At 45.3% G+C, this 21,821-nt stretch overlaps 2 protein-coding genes across 3 annotated transcripts; both read right to left on the bottom strand.

The window, feature by feature from the left end:
- Nucleotides 1–377: 377 nt before the first annotated feature.
- zbtb37 (zinc finger and BTB domain containing 37) lies at nt 378–7,479 on the bottom strand. Of its 2 annotated transcripts, none has more exons than XM_026322982.2 (5): nt 7,022–7,479; nt 5,616–6,557; nt 5,435–5,534; nt 4,730–4,786; nt 378–1,985 (listed from the first exon to the last, which is right to left on the bottom strand). In XM_026322982.2, exons 2-5 carry the CDS (start codon nt 6,536–6,538, stop codon nt 1,839–1,841), a joined length of 1,227 nt encoding a protein of 408 aa, XP_026178767.1. In that variant the 5' UTR covers nt 6,539–6,557; nt 7,022–7,479; the 3' UTR covers nt 378–1,838. The 2 variants fall into 2 exon arrangements, with proteins under 2 accessions (XP_026178767.1, XP_033181028.1); XM_033325137.1 differs by lacking the exon at nt 378–1,985 and adding an exon at nt 3,840–3,961 and having other exon boundaries at nt 4,253–4,786.
- Nucleotides 7,480–10,612: 3,133 nt separating this feature from the next.
- On the bottom strand, nt 10,613–13,538 carry s1pr1 (sphingosine-1-phosphate receptor 1). The gene is made up of 2 exons (XM_026323525.1): nt 13,465–13,538; nt 10,613–12,747 (listed from the first exon to the last, which is right to left on the bottom strand). Exon 2 carries the CDS (start codon nt 12,623–12,625, stop codon nt 11,501–11,503), a length of 1,125 nt encoding a protein of 374 aa, XP_026179310.1. The 5' UTR covers nt 12,626–12,747; nt 13,465–13,538; the 3' UTR covers nt 10,613–11,500.
- Between the last annotated feature and the right edge of the window lie 8,283 nt (nt 13,539–21,821).

Here is a 21,821-nt window from a genome sequence, read left to right as displayed (position 1 = left end):
TGCAAAAGCAGTTTCTGCAGTTCTGGACTAAATTTACCCTGAATGAGTCTTTTTTTAATTCAATCATGTCGATGCTTAAAGAAGGATCACATCAGGAATTACTGCAGAACCAGAGTAAAAACTGAAGCTGAATGTGAAGAGTTTGGCCTAAACACAACTCTGATCCGACTTTTCCTGCTTTCCGCGTTCCTCGAGCCGACTGGGCTGAACTGGACCAGACCAGGCTGAACCACTTTAACTGGCTTGAAATTATGCGCAGTCCTTCGTGCTTCGCCCGCTCAGTGCAGAGGAGAGAGATGAGTCTGGTTTTAAACTCTGTCGATGACTGTAGATGGTTGTGGCTGCTGAGGCCAGAATATTCAGATACAAACTGATCATTTTTATTGATTGATTTTCTTTTTTTTTTTAAATCGACTTTTCATCTCTCCGCTGACTGAGTTTGTGTTCTTGCGTTGGAGCTGGGCAACATGTCTTGATTTTTAACAGACCTAAACTGTGTGTTGGAAGTTCTTGAATGATGGTGCAGTTTTAGTTTCAATGAAACAACAATGAACAGAACCAGATCTAGAGCGGGAATTTTTTAAAAAGAAAAAAAGGTGAAGAAAACACTGAACTTTGTTGTTTCTGTCTGGGAAACAGCTCAAGTGTAAAAAGCTGAAAAGTGAAGCATGAGGCAGCTGAAACAGACACCGATTCCTCCTGCTTCGTTGTAAAGCCATGCTTCAGAATCCTGACATTTAAGTTCAGTTCATTTTTATTTGCTAGAACCAATTCTGCTTTTTTGGCAGACGCTAAAATTAGGGAACATCCTAAGGCCGTTTGTCATAATTTTGGATGTAATTTGTTTCTGAAATTCCTTCAGTGATTAATAAAGTTTATATTACCCTGGTTTTCTATTAAATAATGAAGACACCAGTCATTACATTTACTAACATGGCCACTTAAAAACTGGAGTTTAAAACAAGTTGCACCACAGACTGTTTTTAGTAGAAATTTTTGCAGCCAGTAACGGGATCAGTGAGGACTCGAATTAAAATGTCGACCGGCTCGGTTATTTCCCTCGTTCTGGACTGTATGAACCTGGACCCTGAAACACAGATTTCTCCATGTGTGCAGAAAATAAACTCATGGCTAATATTTCCAGATTAGAACTTATCCTGAAATGTATAATTTGCCCATTAAAACTGAAATTTCTAAAAGATCTAATCCACTCAATTAAAACGAATTGCCGAGACCTCTAGATCAGTTCAGACTTTGGACTCAACGTGTTGTCATGCTGGTTTAAGAAGTCCAGACATATTCAATAGCACTGTCGCGAGTCACTATGTGCAAATATTATAGCTGCCCTAACTGAAGCAGAAACATAGTAATTGTTATTTTCATGTTTTGGAAGATTTACAAATACAAGGCTTTGTGACGTGAACGCTTTTGAAACTAAAACCAATTCATATTTGTAGATTTTCTTAAAGAATATTTCTGGTATTTTCCTCATTTTCTTTCAGTCCAACATGTGATATGTGAGTCTCAAAACACAACATGACGTCTGAAAATAGGTTGATAAATGGAGGTTGAGGTGAAGATCCTAAAAACAGCTTATTTAACACTGGAGTCAAAAACAAACGTCGGCCTATCAGAAAACATCTGGGGCCGGGGACATTAAACGAGGTCTTGTGGTTGTCGAGACTACTGATTTTTGTTCCATATTGCCCAGCCCTGGTTGTGTTGTGTCGCCCCCTGTTGCGCCTTGCAGGAATTTCACACCTGATGCTATTTACAGGTGAGTTGTTTCTTGCACTGAGGTTAGCGTTCTGCTACGTAGGGAAAGGTGAACATCCGATTCACGGAATATGAGAAGAGTCTGTATACCTGATAGTTCCTGACTTAGCCTGAAGAGTGAGCGCGGCGGCGGTGCGATCTGGGAGGACTGAGCCGCTGGCTCCACTTGCATAAAAAGTTACCGTCCACTGAGAATCTGATTCACAGCTCTGTAAAAAGAAAAACAAAACAAACAAAAAAAAAACAGTAACAGCCGATCCATGTGCTACCTGCCATACATCTGAATCCAACTCTTAGCTCGTTTACATTATTCTTATGCAAAAAACATCTTAGTAGTTTAAATATGTTTGATAATATGTGTAGATTTTCATTGTTCTTATAAAAAGTTTCTGTTTCGGACCCCGTCTCTAAGTGCTGAAGTTTTTTGGTGTTCTGGAGGACCAACGGGGCCATGCCATCTTTCCTTTGGTTGCCAGGTGGTCCGATCTGCTCCCAGCCTCCAGCAGGGAGGGATTTGTTTTGTCCAGCTCCATGGCCTGGCTACTACATCCATGTGGTCTGACAGGGTCTGGCTCCTCACCCTGTCTGATCAGAACTGTCAGCAGTGGTGTGTTGCCTCTGCTGCACATGTGGCCTGACTGTACAGATGTTGGAGGTCACACTTGTTTCAATATATATTATTTCTCATCATATGCAAACTGTATTCTGATTGGACCAGCTGTTCACCTGCCAACAGCAGCTAGACAGGCTTTCACCAACTTTTGTCATTTTTCTACCATTTCACTTTGAAAATCTACTTTCTAAAAGTAGATTCAGTGAACTCCAGGTAGCTATCGGGTCACTAGTTCTTCTAGCAGTGTAGGTTTGTGGTGCAGGATGAAATTATTAACAAGCAGCACCTGAGCTGTTACAGTGGAATAAGCTGTGGCCCACAGGCTGTTTTAATCAGTACAGGTCTGTGCTGCTGATTATAACAATACCAACATTAAATATAACAAGAATAAATAGAATAATTACTATATCAATTCTGAACCAGCAGAATACAGTTTGTAAATGATGAGTATGCTAACACACGTTAGCTTGTATGCTAATGTAAGTGTATGTGCCTCTGTTTTTGATAATGACGGTTATCATGGTGTTTATAGTCCCTGATCAATGTTCTGTATCAGCTTCTGCTGGACTTGTTCTTCTGTCCTTCTTCTCTGCAGCTGATTTTGTTTGGACTCACTGCGACTGACGTTACTGACCAGGTCACGACACGTGTCCTCGTCCTCCATGAAGCTTCTGTCTGAGCGAAACGTGTCCCAGAAAAATAAAAGCACAGTCAGGACATGCTTGTTTATAAAAATATCTGAGAAGACTGACGGAGATCTCTGAGTGGTCAGAGCGCCCCCTGGTGGTGCGGAGCTGTGCAGCAGCAGCTGTATTGCGTAGTGATGAGAGGTAACTGAGCTGTGTAGCTTATCTGTTCGGTTTTTCCTGTGGTGAGTCTGTTCAGGCAACAGGCTGCCAGACGGTCCGTTCTACCAGGTCCATAAAACTTCAACTGCCGCGAAACTCAACTTTGATCTGAAGAATTTCTATTGATTTTACAGCCAAATTTTCGATTATAGCCAGTGTGATCGGAGCTCCTCCCACTGTGCTGACACTTGAGCTGGTTCTGTTCCCTGAGGAACACCATGGGACGCAGGTGAAAGCTACATAACAGATTTTCCTAATGCAGAATAGAAGATAAAAGATGCTTTTAAATAAAAAATAATTTCACAAGAAAAAAGAAATGATTGGTAATCCACTGCACATGGTTGAACCCCCCCTTTAAATAAATCAACTGATCACCCAAGAAATGAACTGGCACACTGATCAATAATGAAACTTCCACGTGATAAAATAATTTCTAATCTCTGGAGCATTGTAAAAGTAAGAAAGGAGAGGAAGCCTCTGTGCTCACGGTGCACGGCGAGTCTAGTGAAATGTTTTGTTTTGGAAAAACACCAGAAACTCCGATCACACTGGACTTTAACAGTCGTAGTTTTCTCATCTACCTCAGAGAGCGCAGGACTGTTTATTAACCCGACCGCTCCAGATTGTCTCAAGGCAAATACGAAGGACGTGAACTGTTGAACTGGCACTGGGTAGTTTGGCAAAGTCTCCACCAGACAGACCGTTGTAATGCTGCATTGTGAACCTGTAAAAAAGTAGAAATCTGTAACATAAACTCGATGGAGGCGAGAACCACTGCGGTGGGTGGCGTATGAGGTTGCTGGAGTGTGTGGCGTTTCTTCATTTTAGCTTAATCTGTTCTGTTTGGTTAGTGAAGGTAGATGCGGTTTAAAGCGGAAAAAATCTCAGTTCGAACGCTGAGGCGTCCTTTCTGTTGCAGCTTTGACTTCAGCGGGTTCACATCCCGTTACCTTTAGGTACAACAGGATCAGAACCCTCCCCCCACCCCCCAACTCGAGCTCAACCCTACCCCCACTCAGGGTCAGTCAGGCCCCGTGGTAGAGACCGAGGCCTGGGGACCCTCGCCGTACTGGCCACCACCACTGCTGCCCCCACCGCCACCGCCCTCAGGCTCCTCTTGGCTGGGGGAGGCCTCATCGCTCGGTCCACCCCTGGATGTGACAGAGGTGGTGGTGGTCTCGGGGGAGGCACTGTGGGCCTCCTGGGGGGCACAGCCTGGGTGGTTCTTGCGGAAGTGCTGGTTGAGAATGGCCTGGAAGGGAAAGCTCTTGCCGCAGACGTGACAGTGGAAGGGCTTGTTACCGGTATGCTTGCGGATGTGGTACTCCAGCTGGTCTTTGCGGGTATACTTCTTCCCACAAATGCGGCAAACAAACGGTGTGATGCCCATGTGCAGGCGCATGTGGCGGTCCAGGCTGCCTTTCTGGTTGAAGGACTTGCAGCAGTAGATACAGGTGAGTCGGGGGTTGTAACGGAACCAGCGGTCTCCTACCTGCTCCCTCAGGTAGTCCTCATATCCACCCATATCAAACGCTGTGTGCTCCTCCCCCTGGAAAGCAGAACAACACATAAATACAACAGAAACCAGGACAAACAGAATCAAACTGGATTTTATTCTTCCTAGATGAACAAGACCTGCAAAATTCAGTGACTTGGATATGGACTACAATCTAGTTCCAGGTTCCTGAATGGCCATTTAGAGCCTTGTGTCGGCCTGAGCAGCATTTTAATCCTGAACTGGGTTTGACGTCTCTGCGTTCCTTTAGAGAGTTCCTTTAGGAGATTCTTATGGACATGTAGGAGCTGCAGGAGTCTTTTGGTAAATTCAAGGTTCCAGAAGGTTTTTAGGTGATTCTAGTGGTTATTGAGGATGTTCATGGCGTCTTATGGCAACTACGGAGGTTCTGGTAGGTTTGTAGTGGATTCTGGGGACCCTTTAGATGGTAGAACATCTAAAGGTAGATTTGGGGAGCATTTCAAGTGTTATATGGCATTTCCCCACATTCTGTTGGTTTTTACTTTCAGGTTTCTCTATGTTAAACAGGATTTCACATTAGGGTCGGGTCTACCTAAGAGCTACAGATAACACATTGAATTAAACTAGTTCCTCCTCCTCGCAGGACTAATCCACAGTCCTACGACTGCCATCTGCCTGTCCAGGTAACAGGGTTTTTTTTGTTTTTGTTTTTTTTTTTACCTGCGAGCTCGGTTGTCGCAGCTCGTCAGCCCTGTTCGGAGACTCGCTCTTCGCCCTCTGACGCTCGGCCAGGACCACCACGCTGCCAGTGGGACTGAACCTGCCACACACAAACACATATGAACACACACATACTCACATTCTCAGGTGGTTATGGAGGCGTGGCACCGCAGCGACTCACCTGTCAGTCTCGCTGAAGCTGGAGGATGGTTGGACGCTCCGGGTCCCCAGTGCTAGCACTGGCCCTGTCACCACTGTGCTTCGTCCAGATGTGTCAATCATCACGGTGGCCCCCTCTTCCACCGGTCCCCCTTCCTCAGGGTGTTCTCCTGCTCCGATCCACTCCTCCATCCTTTCCGTCTTAATCCTCACTCCATCCACGGCTACGACCTCCTCAGCGCTACCAGTACGCTCTGGCTCGCTGCTTGTCTCTACGTACCACTGACCGGCCCGATTGATGCGGAGTATCGGTTCTTTGCCTGCTCTGCTGGCGGCCGCCCCGGGCCCCTCTAGCCCGCTGTGCTCCACTGTTGGTGGTGGGCTGAGCGTCTCCTCGGCCGGGCTGACCGCCTCGCACACTTCTGAGCTCCCCCGTGGGCCGAGCAGCCGCAGACTGCCATGATGACTGCCTCCTCGGACCACGGCCTCCAGGGTCCTGCTGCCCCTGGAGCCCCGTGCCGTCTCCTCCCTCGGCTCCTCATCCAGGTCGGCCAGGCTGATTTTCAGGTGGATTCCCTCCAAGATCTGAGTGCAACGGTCAATTATGTGCTGCATCTGCAGGAAGCTGGCGGCCGTCAGGTAGCTGATGATGTCCGCGAGCTGCAGGCAGAGGCGGCCCGTGTAACAGAAGGACAGCAGTTGCTCAAACACCGATGGGTTTCGTATCACCGTTAGTGACACGGTGCTCATCTGACCCAAAGACATGTGGTCCCTGAAGTACGGCGAGCTGGCGGCCAGGACCACTTTGTGGGCACGGAAGCTCTGGCCCTGGACGTTGACCACGATGTCACAGAGCCGGCCCTGAACACGCAGCTGGTTCAGGTGCGACAAAACAGAGTTACTGAAGTCCGGGATGTCCAGCTGGATGCTGCCGGAGCGCTCCATGCTGTGGCCTGCAAAGACACTGCGACAACAGGACAGGATCAGGACCAGACTGAGATCAAACCAGGACCTGATCAGGATCAGATTAGTTCCTAATTCAGTCTGTGATTATTGAACATGTTTTCAAACCAAAAGTGATTTTTGTTTGAATTTGTATCTGATGTTTGTGAGAAACGTAAAAACAGACTGAATGTGGACATCAGAGGTCGTCCCTAGAACTGCAACTAATGACCGTTTTCCTTATTGATTAATCTATTGATTAATCTGTCAATTAGCTGTTAATCGACTGGTCTGTAAAGCATCTGTCAGGTTCTGAGTCCAAAGTGCATCCTGTTCTGTGAATCCGTTTTATTCCTCAGCTGTAGAAAAACGGTGGACTCATCATCATCTATCAGGTCCACCTGGTTTTCCTTCCTCATCTAGAATCTGTCTGATCTGGTGCGTCCTGGTCAGGGCTGTGTCACCTGTGGGACCTGATGAGCTCACCTGTCGGAGGTGTGCGAACCCGGGGACGTCAGCCACAGTGATGTACGTCTGAAGTCAAACCGATTCCAGCGTAATACTGGTTCCAGTCTGACATCTGGCCCAGGTCCGTGCAGTCCGCCCCTGGGGAGCAGGTGAACACCCCGATGTGCGGACGGGTCTGGCTTCAGGGCGCGGTGTGTCGAGGCTTCGGTCCTGCGGCTAACGTTAGCTGAGCATCGGTAGCAGGACGGACGTTGACAGCCGCTCGGCTCGGCACGGTTCGGCCCGGCAGGCTGCAGCTCCACCACCGCTCGCGTCGGCTTCAAGGCCGGATGGCAGCAGCTGCGCTCGGGCTCCGGTCCGTCAGCAGCCGCCCTGCTGCCATTCCTCTGGAAGTCCGGTTCGGAGTCGGCGGCTGCTGCTTCTCATCTGTTTCACGGCAGAAGGGCCGAGGCTGCAGGAAGGAGAGGGGGAAGGAAGAAAAGCCGCGTGGCATGCTGGGAAGTGGAGTCCATGTCCCGGAGGAGCGCCGGCTCAGCGGCGGGTGAAACACTGCACTTCCCGGCATGTATGTGCGAGGAAAGGGGTCATGATGGCACTGGAGTCCGGGAGTTCACCCAGTGGCGGAAGAAGTGCTCGTTTACTGTAGTACAAGTAGTAATACCACAGAGGTAAAGTACTGAAGCACACAGTAAAAGTCCTGCACTGGAAGTAAAGTTAGAGGACCATGATCAGGTGCATGAAATCAGGATCAGAGACCTGGACCTGAATGTGCGGGTTGAAGCCTAACGAAGTACTGTTACAACTGTTCTTGTACTCCTGAGCAGTATTTGTTTTGTGTTACACTACTACAGACTGAATATAATGAGTATTTGCAACATGATGAAGTTCAGCTGTGATATTTACTCTGATAAATTACTACTTTACTACTCATTAATCACCTGTACTCTGACTCTTAGCCAAATATTTTCAGTATTACTTCGGTCTGTAACAAAGTATACATCGTGAGCTGCTGGTGCAGGTTTCAGGTGTAGGCCAGGTCTGAGTCTGGAGACTGCTGGTCTATGAAGTCTGGGTCCTGGTGCAGTACCATGACGTGGCCAAAGGGAGGCGGCAGAGGCCTCCTGCTGCTTAGGGGCCCCAGATCTGAATGGGTCCTCACTGTATAATCAATCCAGCAGGACCAGGACCAGGACCTAGTTTCCTGAGTGTACAGCTAAAAAACTTTAGGATAAATTCAAGGTGGTCTTAAAACATCCTGTGGGATTTTAGTGGAACCAGCTCCTCTTTTCTCTTCAGCCTGATCAAACAGATCCAGGTCATTTGATTCATTTCAGGAGAAATGGTGGAGTCTGATCACGATGACGACATCGGCCCAGTTCACAGCGTCCTGGGGGAGCAGGGGGAGCAGGGGCAGCATCAGTTTTCACTAAACTCACTGTCCATAAAAGCCTCTGGAATCTGTTGATCAACTAAATCAAAAAACCAAAACATTATTCAGACCTTTGAGAAATCCCCCCACCCCCCTTATCTCATTAATGCTCACCTTTAATAAATTTTTTATTTATTAATGTTTTTGCTTGTTTTTATCTGTTCATGTTCATGCACCTGAAAAGTTGGGTTATCCCCCCAGGGATTAAAATCAAAACTCTGTGACCAGAATCATGAACTAGTTGTAATGGCGCACAGTTTGAATCCCAGTCTTTCACAGTCACAGCAGAAGCTAAACTCTGTCAGAGGAGACACTAACTACTATCCCGTAACTACTAACACGTCACTACTAACCCATCCATCCATCATCTATACCTGCTTATTCCTAACCAGGGTCACAGGGATCTGCTGGAGCCTCCTAACCCTAACTAGTAACCCTACCCCTAACTAGTAATCCTACCCCATAACTAGTAACACATAACTAATAACCCTAACTACTAACGCTAACTAGTAACCCCAAACCCTAACTAGTAACCCTACCCCATAACTAGTAACACATAACTAATAACCCTAACTACTAATGCTAACTAGTAACCCCAAACCCTAACTACTAACCGTAACCCCTAACTAGTAACCCTACCCCCTAACTAGTAATCTCATCTGTTTCGCGGCAGAAGGGCCGAGGCTGCAGGAAGGAGAGGGGGAAGGAAGAAAAGCCTGACACATAACTACTAACCCTTAACTAGTAACCCCTAACTACTAGCCCTAACCCCTAACTAGTGACCCTGTGACAACACCACAATTCACCTTCACTGTGTCAAAGTGAACGCAGCTGATATTACATTAAAAATAAAAATTGTTCAACCTGAGTTCAGTGACATCACTTCGTTAAGGCAGCACCAGAACAGTTTGACCCACTTAAAGAAACTCACATGAACCAGTCCAGTCCGGATCAGGAACCAGTCAAATGAAGAGGGGATGAGGAAAAGCTTTCATTCATATTCATGTGTCCCTGTAGAGTCAAAGGTCAGCAGGAGGGTCAGTGGCTGCAAAATGAACTGGATCTAATATAAACTGTCAGGTTTCAGACTGGGAAACAGGACTGGATCCAGTTTAATCTGTTTGTAACTGAAACAGAGTCTGTTATTGGTTCTATTTCAAACCTTTTTTACAACCAAAACATGGTAAGTTGCTGAAATGTGGAGCAGCGAACACGTAGATTTTGTTGATTCTCAGCAGCTTTTAATGAATTTGTTCTCAGAGCCCGACCCTGTTTCTATTTCTGTCTTTATTAAACGCTAACAGGAGTTAGACAGTGCAGGCACAGCTCAGGCTGTACGCTAACAACAGTTTCATAACAAACAGAAAGTTAATGGATTAATCGATCAGCCCCTGACAGCTGATGACAAATGGTTTCCATGGTAACAGAGGTTCACCTGTACAGAGGCTCATTCCTGCCAAAATTAAATCTAAAACCTGACCTTTACAAACTTCACTAAACTTCTCCATGAGGTTCTGAGCAGCAGGAGCTGCAAAGGTGACCTGGGCACCTGATCGATGTTTCCAGGCTGTCATGAATCTACAGATTTTTACCGTCCTATTTTTTGAGAGCACATTTGTTTGGTTCAAATATGCTGATGAAGCTCATGTGATGTGATAGAGATACAATAATGTTTAAGTCCATTTTAATTGATAAAGTCATGTTTTAAATATGAAAACCATTATATCTCTAATCATTCATTTGAATCCTTTCTCTGTTACTGATTTCATCTATAGATCTGTGATTTTGGTAGAAATGAGCTTCTGTAGCTGAGACGTGAAAAACCTGAAAAGAACTAAAACCTTTTTTTCTGACCATGTGAGGTTTTTTCTTCTGGTTTCAAGGTTTCAAAGATAAATTAATGCTACCACACTGACGGTACCACACAGACAGGAAGTAGAAAATAGGTTCTGACCAACAGTTTCTACAACTTTTACACAGTTAACTTTTTATAAAAACATCCCAAATATGAATTCAGAGTTCAGGATGACATTGTTATTAATACTGGTGAAAAGGTGCATTTACACAAGTACTGTACAACTTTGGGGTACTTTTTCATGTTAAGTTACTTTATTCTTGTACATCACTGCATTTCAGAGCGAACTGTACCTTTTTTTTTTTGTTTGTTTAGCTATGATGTGACCCCTTCTGACGTCTATGAGCTGTTAGACTTTCACCAAACATTTATTTTCCCTTAAACCTTTAAGATGGTTTCAGGTAAATAACTAAATAATACGTAAAAGAACCCAAAGCTTCACAGACATACAGAAAAGAAAACAGTCCAAAGTGAATCAGAGCTGTGTTTCTCCCTCAGGTTTATCTGGTTCCCCCCAGGATGGGAACCCTGGGCTAAACTAACTGTAACAGGGCTTTTCCCTGAAGCCTTCAAAGATGTGTGAGCAGCTGGAAACACGGGTGAACATCTGCAACATGGATGGACACGTATCCTCGTCACCCCGTTGACGTTTTTACCTGTTCTGACAAGTAGCTAAGATCCGTGTGACAGCTGAACTCTGAATTCACCTGTTGATTTCCACATGTGACAAGCTTTTTTAAGTGGAGGAAAAACACATGTACATGAATTAATCTTAAATATTTGACAGTTGTGTATTTAAGCGCTACAGGTTCTAGTTGTTCTTAGAGGGTCAGTATAAAGTTGGACTTTTCTAAAGGATCAGAAACACTTTGTATGAAGCTCAGATCTGATCTTTCAGCTGCTACAAACCTTCACCGGTACACGGGAGCTAAATTCTGTGCATTCATCAGGTTCTTATAAACCTGGACCACCGTGGTCTACATGGACCAGGTGAACTCAGATCCACCTGGGCTGTTGATCCTTCTGCAGATGTGAGCTTCATGCAGAGTGTGGACCTCCTCCATCTGAGGGCTCACTGGTCCCAGTTTAACCAGTTTAAAAGTCCTGATCAGCTGAAAGTTCAGAATGCTCCGTGATGACGCCACATGGCACCGTTCACACTTGTTTCCTGTACAACCACTGCCCCCATACATCCGACCATGTGTTTGTGCATTTAAGACAATGAGGTGACATTCCCTGAAGAGGCTGCTGCTGTCGTCCCTCTCGGCGTGTACTCCGCCTCCTCCTTATTGGGGTGGGAGGAGTTATCTGACTTGCTGCGGCTGAACTCAGCACCCATGATTGGCCCGGTGAATTTGGCCTTGGGCCGGATGCAGGTGGTGCAGCACAACAACGTCTTGAGGAACGCACGACGCATCTCGTTGCTGGTCAGGGTGTAGATAAGTGGGTTCATGGCAGAGTTGAGGACGGCGAGTGCCAGGAACCACTCGGCCTTGTAGAGGATGGGGCAGGTCAGCGTCTCGCAGGCCACGTCCAGCAGCAGGAGGATGAACAGTGGGGCCCAGCAGGCGATGAAGCAGCTCAGGACAATGATGACAGTCTTCAGCAGCGCCAGCGACTTCTCTGAACTCTTGCTGTTGGCGCTGGTGTTGCTTCGTCCGTTGGACACTTTACGGAAGACGAGTTTGCGGCTGCGAGTGCGGACCAGCGCGTAGATTCGAGCGTAGAGCACCACGATGGCCATGAGGATGATGCTGAAGACGGTGGTGCAGAACAGGATGTAGGTCTTGTGGTAGAGTGGCAGTACAGTGGAGCACTGCGTCATGCTCTGGATGCAGTTCCAGCCCATCACCGGCAGGCCGCCCAGCGCTGCGGCAATCATCCACACGGTGCTGATGAGCAGGAAGACGCGGCAGGTGTTTCCATTGTTGTGCAGCTTCATCTTAAGCATGGTGAGGTGGCGCTCAATGGCGATGGCCAGCAGGCTGAAGACAGAGGCTGCCAGGGCCACAAACATGCTGCCCTCCCGGAAGAACCACTGCGTGGGAGTCAGCTTGTAGGTATTGGCGCCCGAGAGCAGGATGTTGGCAGTGTAGACAACCCCAGCCAGCAGGTCGGACAGCGCCAGGTTCCCGATGAAGTAGTACATAGGCTTGTGGAACTTCTTGGTCCTCCAGATGGTGGTCAGGACAAGGATGTTCTCCAGGATGATGAAGCAGCACACAATGATGAAGACCACAGAGTCGGCCTTCAGACCCGAGTCCTGCTGCATCTTGCGGAACTTGCCGGTGTAGTTGTAGTGTCTGGCGATCAGGTCGGAGTAACTGGACTCAGCCATGGTCTGAAGCTGCAGCAGGAGTCCAGTAGGGGGTGCTGCGTCCTCAAACTTTAGTCCTTCATGTCAGGTAATAACCCTGAAGAAGAGCTGAGAGAGTCCTGCTGCTGGACTGGGACATGATCCTGCAGAGAGACCACAACTGTCAGAGACTCTCAGTAAACTGGTCCCAGAAAAGTGCAACAACTGGTCCCTGAGCAGCAAGTTTAACCTGATCAACTGTGAATTTCTACTGTTCCTTTAGCTGATGTGTTCACCAGGTTCTCTGAGAACAGACTGAACCTTAAAGCCACAACTACAGACGACTCTTCAAACTGATCCATTAAACGACTGATCTCGGGTCAGATGATCATTAAAACTCACGAACTGATTTAATAAAACTGGTCTCTGATCAGCTCGTTAGTGAAAAACAGTGAAGCCCTTAAACCTGCGGGTTTTATTCTTTACATCACGTTTTTTCTTTCATCACATTCAGAATCTGCGCTTTTCTTCTTAGACTCACGTTCACGCGCTTCTTCCATTAAACTTGAATCATTTCTGCAAATCTGTTTCAGGGTTTAAAGAAACGGAGTCAAGTTACTGAAAATCGCTGGTTTCTAACTTGTTTGGAATAAACCGAGAATCAGCGCGACGTTTCTGCTTTGAATGTGAAATAATCCCTAAATAATCATTCCACAGAAACGGGTCGAGACTGACCGAGGCTCCGCTTTTTCTGCTGCTCAGCCAAAGTGGACGCGAAGAAGATGAAACTGACTTTATTTCACCGGAACACGTCCCCGAGGTTCTACCGGAGCTGAACACCGACAATCAAACGGTCTGAGATAAGAAAAACGTGTTTTTACCTTCAGTCAGAGTCCGCACGAAGAGTCCGACGGCGGAGCGACACAGGAATACACAGGAATACACACTGGGATACACACTGGGATACACGGTAATACACACTGCACACACAGTACACACTGGGATACACGGTAATACACACTGCACACACAGTACACACTGGGATACACGGTAATACACACTGCACACACAGTACACACTGGGATACACGGTAATACACACTGCACACACAGTACACACTGGGATACACGGTAATACACACAGACTGAGATACACACTAAATCCATGTTGTCGCACTGTTCGCTCTTCGTGAAAATGATGAATCAATAAAGAAACTGATCAGCAGCGCTGGAAAGTAACTCGGTACTCAAGTACTGCGCTTCAGTTTAGTTCTGATGTAAGGACTTAGTATTTCCATGTAGTACTACTTCATCCTTGGACTTCACTACATGTCAGAGTCAAACCTTGGACTTTTTCCTGCTCTACATTTATCTGATAACTTTAGTTCCTTTTCAGGATCAGATGGATCCAACAAAATACAGACTGATCATCAAACTTTATTGATCCCTGGGGGGAAATTCACAAGATACCCAGCAGTATGGAAAGTACTTCAGATTAGAAGTATATAAGGTAGTTAACGTCAGCTACCCAGCGGTACATAAAGTACTTCAAATTAGAAGTATATGAGGTAGTTAACGTCAGCTACCCAGCGGTATATAAAGTACTTCAGATTAGAAGTATATAAGGTAGTAAACGTCAGCTACCCAGCGGTATATAAAGTACTTCAAATTAGAAGTATATGAGGCAGTTAACGTCAGCTACCCAGCGGTATATAAAGTACTTCAAATTAGAAGTATATGAGGTAGTAAACGTCAGCTACCCAGCGGTATATAAAGTACTTCAAATTAGAAGTATATGAGGTAGTAAACGTCAGCTACCCAGCGGTATATAAAGTACTTCAAATTAGAAGTATATGAGGTAGTTAACGTCAGCAACCCAGCGGTATATAAAGTACTTCAAATTAGAAGTATATGAGGTAGTTAACGTCAGCAACCCAGCGGTATATAAAGTACTTCAAATTAGAAGTATATGAGGTAGTTAACGTCAGCTACCCAGCGGTATATAAAGTACTTCAAATTAGAAGTATATGAGGTAGTTAACGTCAGCAACCCAGCGGTATATAAAGTACTTCAAATTAGAAGTATATGAGGTAGTTAACGTCAGCTACCCAGCGGTACATAAAGTACTTCAAATTAGAAGTATATGAGGTAGTAAACGTCAGATACCCAGCGGTACATAAAGTACTTCAAATTAGAAGTATATGAGGTAGTTAACGTCAGCTACCCAGCGGTACATAAAGTACTTCAAATTAGAAGTATATGAGGTAGTTAACGTCAGCTACCCAGCGGTACATAAAGTACTTCAAATTAGAAGTATATGAGGTAGTTAACGTCAGCTACCCAGCGGTACATAAAGTACTTCAAATTAGAAGTATATGAGGTAGTAAACGTCAGATACCCAGCGGTACATAAAGTACTTCAAATTAGAAGTATATGAGGTAGTAAACGTCAGCTACCCAGCGGTATATAAAGTACTTCAAATTAGAAGTATATGAGGTAGTTAACGTCAGCTACCCAGCGGTATATAAAGTACTTCAAATTAGAAGTATATAAGGTAGTTAACGTCAGCTACCCAGCGGTACATAAAGTACTTCAAATTAGAAGTATATGAGGTGGTTAACGTCAGCTACCCAGCGGTATATAAAGTACTTCAGATTAGAAGTATATAAGGTAGTTAACGTCAGCTACCCAGCGGTATATAAAGTACTTCAAATTAGAAGTATATAAGGTAGTTAACGTCAGCTACCCAGCGGTATATAAAGTACTTCAAATTAGAAGTATATAAGGTAGTTAACGTCAGCTACCCAGCGGTATATAAAGTACTTCAAATTAGAAGTATATAAGGTAGTTAACGTCAGCTCCAACATTAAAGTGATTAACACAATAATCATCAATAATTTGAATCCAATAATATCAGATCCATTCATGTGAAATGGGCCATTCTGCACAATGAGTATTTTTACTTTGGATACTTCAAGTACATGTGGATGATGGTACTTTTGGACTTTTACTGCAGTAACATTTGGAATGCAGGACTTTTACTCTGTGGTATTTCTGATACAGTGAAACAACATAACATCATAACTGATTTGAAATAAGTTGATGATTTTAATGTTTATTCAAACTTCATCAGTTTTATGAATTAACTCTGTTCTTCATGTTTTTTGGTGAATGTTTTGAACTAAGTCTCTACTTCATTTTGACCATGACCTGTGAGATTAGTGTAGAAATTAGTATTTACAGTTTCATCTCATGTTCGGAATGACATAAACAAACGTAAAGTGTGTTCAGGTGTAAATATAAAGAAAAATGTAAACATGCTTGGACATAAAAACTGTGTCTGGGAAACATCCAGCTGAGCCCTCCCGCACCCACCAACCTCTCTCCACATAAAGACTCCAGCAGTGTGACCTCTGACCTCTGTGATGTCAATGAGGGTTTTGGGGGGCCTCAGACTGGACATAGACTCTGGTCCCTGGTGTCACAGTCCTGAATTGAATATCAGCTCCTGATGATAAATGAGCAGTTCGCTGATGCTAAAGCCGCTCTAATGTCTCCTCAACCTCCAGGGGGTCTAATGACCCAAACTAACTCCCACCATAAGCTCCTCCTTCCCGCTCTTTGCCCCTCCCATCCTATCCTGGTTCCTGAAGCTACAACGTGAACTACGGATGCCTGATTGGGACAAAGTGTCCGGTCCAAAGCTAGCGTTAGCTGACTAAGGAGTAAATGTGTCAGTCCAGTAGACGCTCTGGTTCCTGCTGATGTGACCCAAAGCACTAACTTTACCCAGAGCTCCACTTCCTCAGTGGTATGTTGAAAATATATTGTCTGTTTAAATCAGATTTAGCTGTTTTGTGTTCACTGCTTAAAAATGTTATTCACAGTCCAATTTTATTTGTGACTTAAACTTTTTGCACCAAAACATTGTGAGTTTTATGAATAATAATAATTATTATTACTGTTTGGGTTTACTATATTAATATAAATAATTCTTCTTCGTCTTCTTCTTCTTCTTCTTCTTCTTCTTCGTCTTCTTCTTCTTCTTCTTCTTCTTCTTCTTCTTCTTCTTCTTCTTACTGTTTGGGTTTACTATATTATTATGAATAATTATTATTCATGCAGCATTTTTTAAGTTTTATCTCATAACTAAAAGTTTTGCACAGACTGGGGATATACTGGAGTCAGTCTGGGATCATATTGGGAACTATGGCAACATACGGGTTATATACTGGTAATAGCTGGTTTCTGTTAGTAAATTATCAGTCTGATACACTGGTATTTTTGCAACATGTTCATGTCATATCCACTCTATCCAGTCTTCCCAGTTTGACTCCGTGGATTCCATTATGATGGCAGTGTAGTTCAAAAAATGGCCATTGGAAATATACTGGAACTATACTGGGACCTATGGGAATCAGTATTGTGAGATGAAAGTGGGATGTTGCTGCAAGTATAGTGGTGATAAACTGGGAATGTACGAGGAGCCAACTGGGTTCATACTGGTGTTGATATGCAACCAGTCCATGGTTGGTTTCCTGTTGGAAAACGGAGCTGAGATGAACAGAGAGAGGAGGGGGAGGAGGTGAAGGGGGTTGTGGGTAACAAAGGTCTCTTTCCTTGGAGCCGGCACCATTATTCAGACTCTGCATAGCTGAGTGTCACCATGACAACAAGTGGAGGGAAACTGGGAACCAGTGGGAAAAGCACCTACAGACCAAGCACTGACTTTAACGTTGGTTAGAGGCCAGTTACAGAGATAAACCACGTCTACATCTCAGCTGCTCTGACTCAGTCCTGATGTTGCCACAGTGTGAACAGATCAAACCAGATGTTCTCAGACCAGATCTGGGCCGTATGTGGTCCTTAATCCGATTCCTGTCCGTTGTGTGAGTGTGTGAGCTCCATCAGAACGGTCAGATCAGAATCCATGTGGTCGTTTTAACGTCTCCCTCCTCTGCACATGTCGCCTGTCGTCATCATTCAGTGTGGGAAACATCAACATGGAGGAGGGGGGGCAGTGGAGAGACCAGGACGCTTCACGTTGGTTGGACATTTACGGAGAAGCTCCTGATGGAGCCAAACTGGAAGGAACATATGGGAACCCAGCAGCTTTGGAGGAAACTGTGCACAAATGACATTGTTGTTCTTCACATGTCAGTTCAGTCTGTGCATGGTGGCAGTAAACAGACTGTCATTGACCCACATCTTAGGTCCATGATGGTCCTGGACTGTGCTTTGCTCCTTTTTGCCTTTGTGCTGAATGTGGTCCTGCTTTTTTCTGTTCTGGTCCTGAACTTAATCTTGGTCCCTGGTCTCAGTCCTGGTTTTGATGGATCCCTGATGTTCTGCTGCAGTGAAACCTTAACTGCTGAGCATTTGCAGCCTGTAATTATGGTTTGGACTGAGACAGAGACAGAGAGTCATTCAATGTTTGTGAGGACACTTCTGCACCATGAAGACATGTCGGGTCTTCACAACTTCAAAGGGCATTTTCTTGATTCAGACTTGTTCGGGGTTCAGGTTAGACCCAAGTGTAGATTAGGGTGAGGGTGAGGGGGATGCATTATCACCAAGGGTCCTCACAGACATAGAATTACAAACGTGTGGAGGAAAGCATTAACCAGCTTCTTCCTCTCTGACTTCCTGTGATGTGATTGGCTGCTTCCCTGGCAGAGAGGAATGTGGAGGCTCGCCATCGTTTCCCTCAGCGTGGGGAGGAGGGGGTCCACGGATGTTTGTGTTCTTTAGACTTCACGTGATAAGTACAGACCCCTGACAGAATTATGCGTTTACTTCAATACAAGTACTTTGAAAATACTCCAATACTGACAATGCTACTTAAAGTATAATCAGCAACGTGTACTTAGAATCTTAAAGTCCAGCCTTAGTCCTGTCAGTCCTCAAACCTTTTCCAAGAGAGCTACAGAGTCAGCTGCTGCCGGACGAACCTCAGGTCTGTGGTGTCCTGTCCTGGACTCTGTGCTCCATGATGTGTGTGTGCTTTTTTTTTTTTTTTTTTTTTTTTTCTCCGTGAGATTCTCTGTTGTTCTTCAAAGGGGCTCAGAACTAAAGTGTTTCCATTCACAGTTTGTGGGACTGTGGTCTGATGAGGACTACTGTGGTATTACTGCTTTTCCTGCAGTGAAAATCATAATGCCGGTTCGTCCACTAGACATGTCAGAGCTGCTCTGTGGAGCCGTGGACTCTGCATACATTCATCATCCCTAACCCTACAGAAACGTGTGCATGAAGTGCATGTGCATGAAAATGAACAGTCAGTGTGGTCTGAGGTGTCTGACTGTTTCTGACTGTAAATGTTTCTGCTCAGACTCAAAGCTTCATCACAACATATTCCTGACTCTGGTCACAGATTTCATTAAAGAAATAAATCCGTAAGGGATGGTCCCAGACCCCCTTCCCCGCATAAACAGATGTCAACACAGATGCTGCTTCCACTGCACAGGGTCTACAATGCTGCCTCCCCAGGTCAGACCTTTTGTACAGAACAGTACCTCCCTGCACTGTGGGAGGATGCTAGACTACCCTGAGAAAACCCAGAGACACAAGCAGAACATGCAAAGCCCATACAGAAGGGTATTCTGGTTTCAAACCTGTGAGGTGACAGGACGACACCACTGCCCAGTTTACACTCTAGGGGTGAGCACACAGGTACACGAGTCTGATGTACAAAGTGCTTCACAATAAAGACAGAAAAGTGAAATGTAGATGAATGGTAAAGGTAAAGAGAGCAGGTCACCTGCAGACACTAAACAGAGCCACAGTCCAAAAAATGCACCAGCTCTGAACTGTGCCGTGTCGGTTCACGGATGTTAAACTGTGTGTGTGCAGAGTTAATCTGTGTTGTGGCTGCAGCGTCAGTGTTCACAGCAAACAGCAGGAGGAACATTTCTCGCACAAGCACTTCAGCTGCATTCACACTGAATCCGTAAAAAGGACTTCATGCATTTTGTGGTTTTTCTGTGGACAAAAAGTAGTTTTGTGTTTATTTGTCAGGGAGGACACAAAGAATGGAGTTGCACTTTTAGTCTGAAAAGTCCTGAACGATAAAAATGTATTTATTTAATTTTAGATGATTTTTAATCTTTTAATTTAAAAGGACGAAATAAAAGACACGATGAGGGAAGAGTCACAAACCGTGAGCTCTCCTTCTGTAACATCACTTCCTGCTGGACTATTAGAACTTGCTCTCACTTCAGGTGTGGAATACAACCATTTTAATTTTACTCTTCATAACAGAACAACTTCATTTATTCATTAGCACTGAGGGTGCTGGAGACAGACCTGGACTCAAACTGGAGACTTGTCCACGGTTAGTCTGGGATGCTCTTAAAGTGGCCATGATCCCCCACAGTACTGAGAGGGGCCCGGTCTGGTGGCCCCACAGCAAAAGAGTATGGGTGGAGCTGATCTGTGGTGTTGGGGGTGTAGAGGCCTCCGCAGCACCCAGGGGTCCTCTTAGCATTCAGCACAGTGCTCATTAGACATGCAAAGCTGCAGAGCCGGAGCTGCAGGGCTGAATGAGTCGCCTTTGTCCTGGAACTGGAGATGGTTCTGTGGGGGCTACAAAGAGAGCAGGGCCTCCTCACCCCCCTCCCCCATCCTTCCCCACCAGCATCCTCACCGCGACTCCTCTTTGGTTCAGCCTCCGCCCGCTCTGTTGTGTAATCCATTGCATAAAGATTCAGTTTCCAGGAAAAGGTCCAATTAAAGCCTCAGAAGAGAAAAAGGCAGGCAGATGAATCCAGGTGAATCAGTCTGACCTCACCTAGTCACATGATGTTACCTTCAGCTGTGATGTTCACCTGCTGCACACAAACAAAAGGGATGACAGCTGTTTCCTGTTGCCATCTTTGTTTGGAGAGACACCTGGTAAGGCAGGTAAACATTTACTGTTCAATAACCTCTAATAACCTGAAGATGAAAATAAATTGAAAATAAGCTTCCACGGCCTGACAGTGTTTGGTCAAACACATGGGTGTAGTTCCACCACAGGAAGTTTCAGTCTCAGGAACCGTCTCACCTGCTGAGGAGGCCGCCTTCTGCTCGTGACAGTGAGAATGGTTTGTTTATACTTTATCTCACTTTTCAGGTAAACGGTTTTTATTTTGGCCTGGGACATGATGTGTGACCACGCTGCAGCATCCTGGAATATGTGGCTGTCAGCGTCCTGATGGAGAGCACGGACATGGTGTCAAACATGGTGCACTAAGGAGGGAGATGGACCGTCTGGTGTCATGGTGCAGCACCAACAACCTGGAGCTAAACTCCCTCAAAACAGTGGAGATGATTGTGGACTTCAGGAAGGACCCAGCCCCTCATCCTCTGTGATACTCTGGTGGCCTCTGTCGAGTGGGCACCACCATCACCCAGGAGCTCAAATGGGAGCAGAACATCAGCTCCCTCACAAAGAAGGCTCAGCAAAGGATCTACTTCCTGTAGCAGTTGAAGAAGTTTCACCTCCCTTCAAAGATGCTGGGGAACTTCTACACTGCCATCATCGAATCCATCCTGACATCCTCTGGTTTGCTGCAGCCACAGCCAAAGACAAGGCCAAGGTCCAGCAAAGATCGCAGCCGACCCCTTTCATCTTGGACAAGAACTCTTCCAGTCCCTCCCCTCTGGCAAGAGACTGCGGTCCATCAGGACCAGGACATATAAGTCACTCGCTTTCATTTTTTTCATTTCATAAAACTATGTACACACTCCATACTTGTGTATATGACACCAAGACAAATTCCTAGTACTGTAAAGTGTTCTTTGCTGTACCTGACAATAAAACCAATTCTGATTCTAAATTCACCCACAACCCACTGAGAAATAGACAAAGGTAGCATTATCTTCAGTTAGCATTAGCGTCAGTTAGCAGCAGTATCTTCGCTGCTGCATGTTGCTGCCAACTGATCTCAGTTTTCAGACAAACAGTTTTAATCCTGTTCAGATTTGTTATCTGTTTAATCCTGTTTCCGTCTGAGCCAGCAGACACTGAGCAACACAAGTCACATGACAGACACCTGAGCACACCTGAAAGGTGTGAAAATCATGAGAACAACATGAAGTAGGAAGATGCATGAACTTGTTCAGCAGTTTCTTTATTTGTTGATTGCTAACAAACATCAGGTAATACTGAAGCTTCGTAGACTACATTCCCATGATGCACCTTGGCTAAAAGGTTAAACATTAGCAACAGGAAGCAGCACAGAAAAGACCAGCTGTGT

This window comes from Mastacembelus armatus, chromosome 4, assembly GCF_900324485.2.
Source record: "Mastacembelus armatus chromosome 4, fMasArm1.2, whole genome shotgun sequence".
Lineage (NCBI taxonomy): Eukaryota > Metazoa > Chordata > Actinopteri > Synbranchiformes > Mastacembelidae > Mastacembelus > Mastacembelus armatus.
Note: the sequence above shows the minus strand (reverse complement) of the source record. Positions and strands in the feature narration are given on the sequence as shown.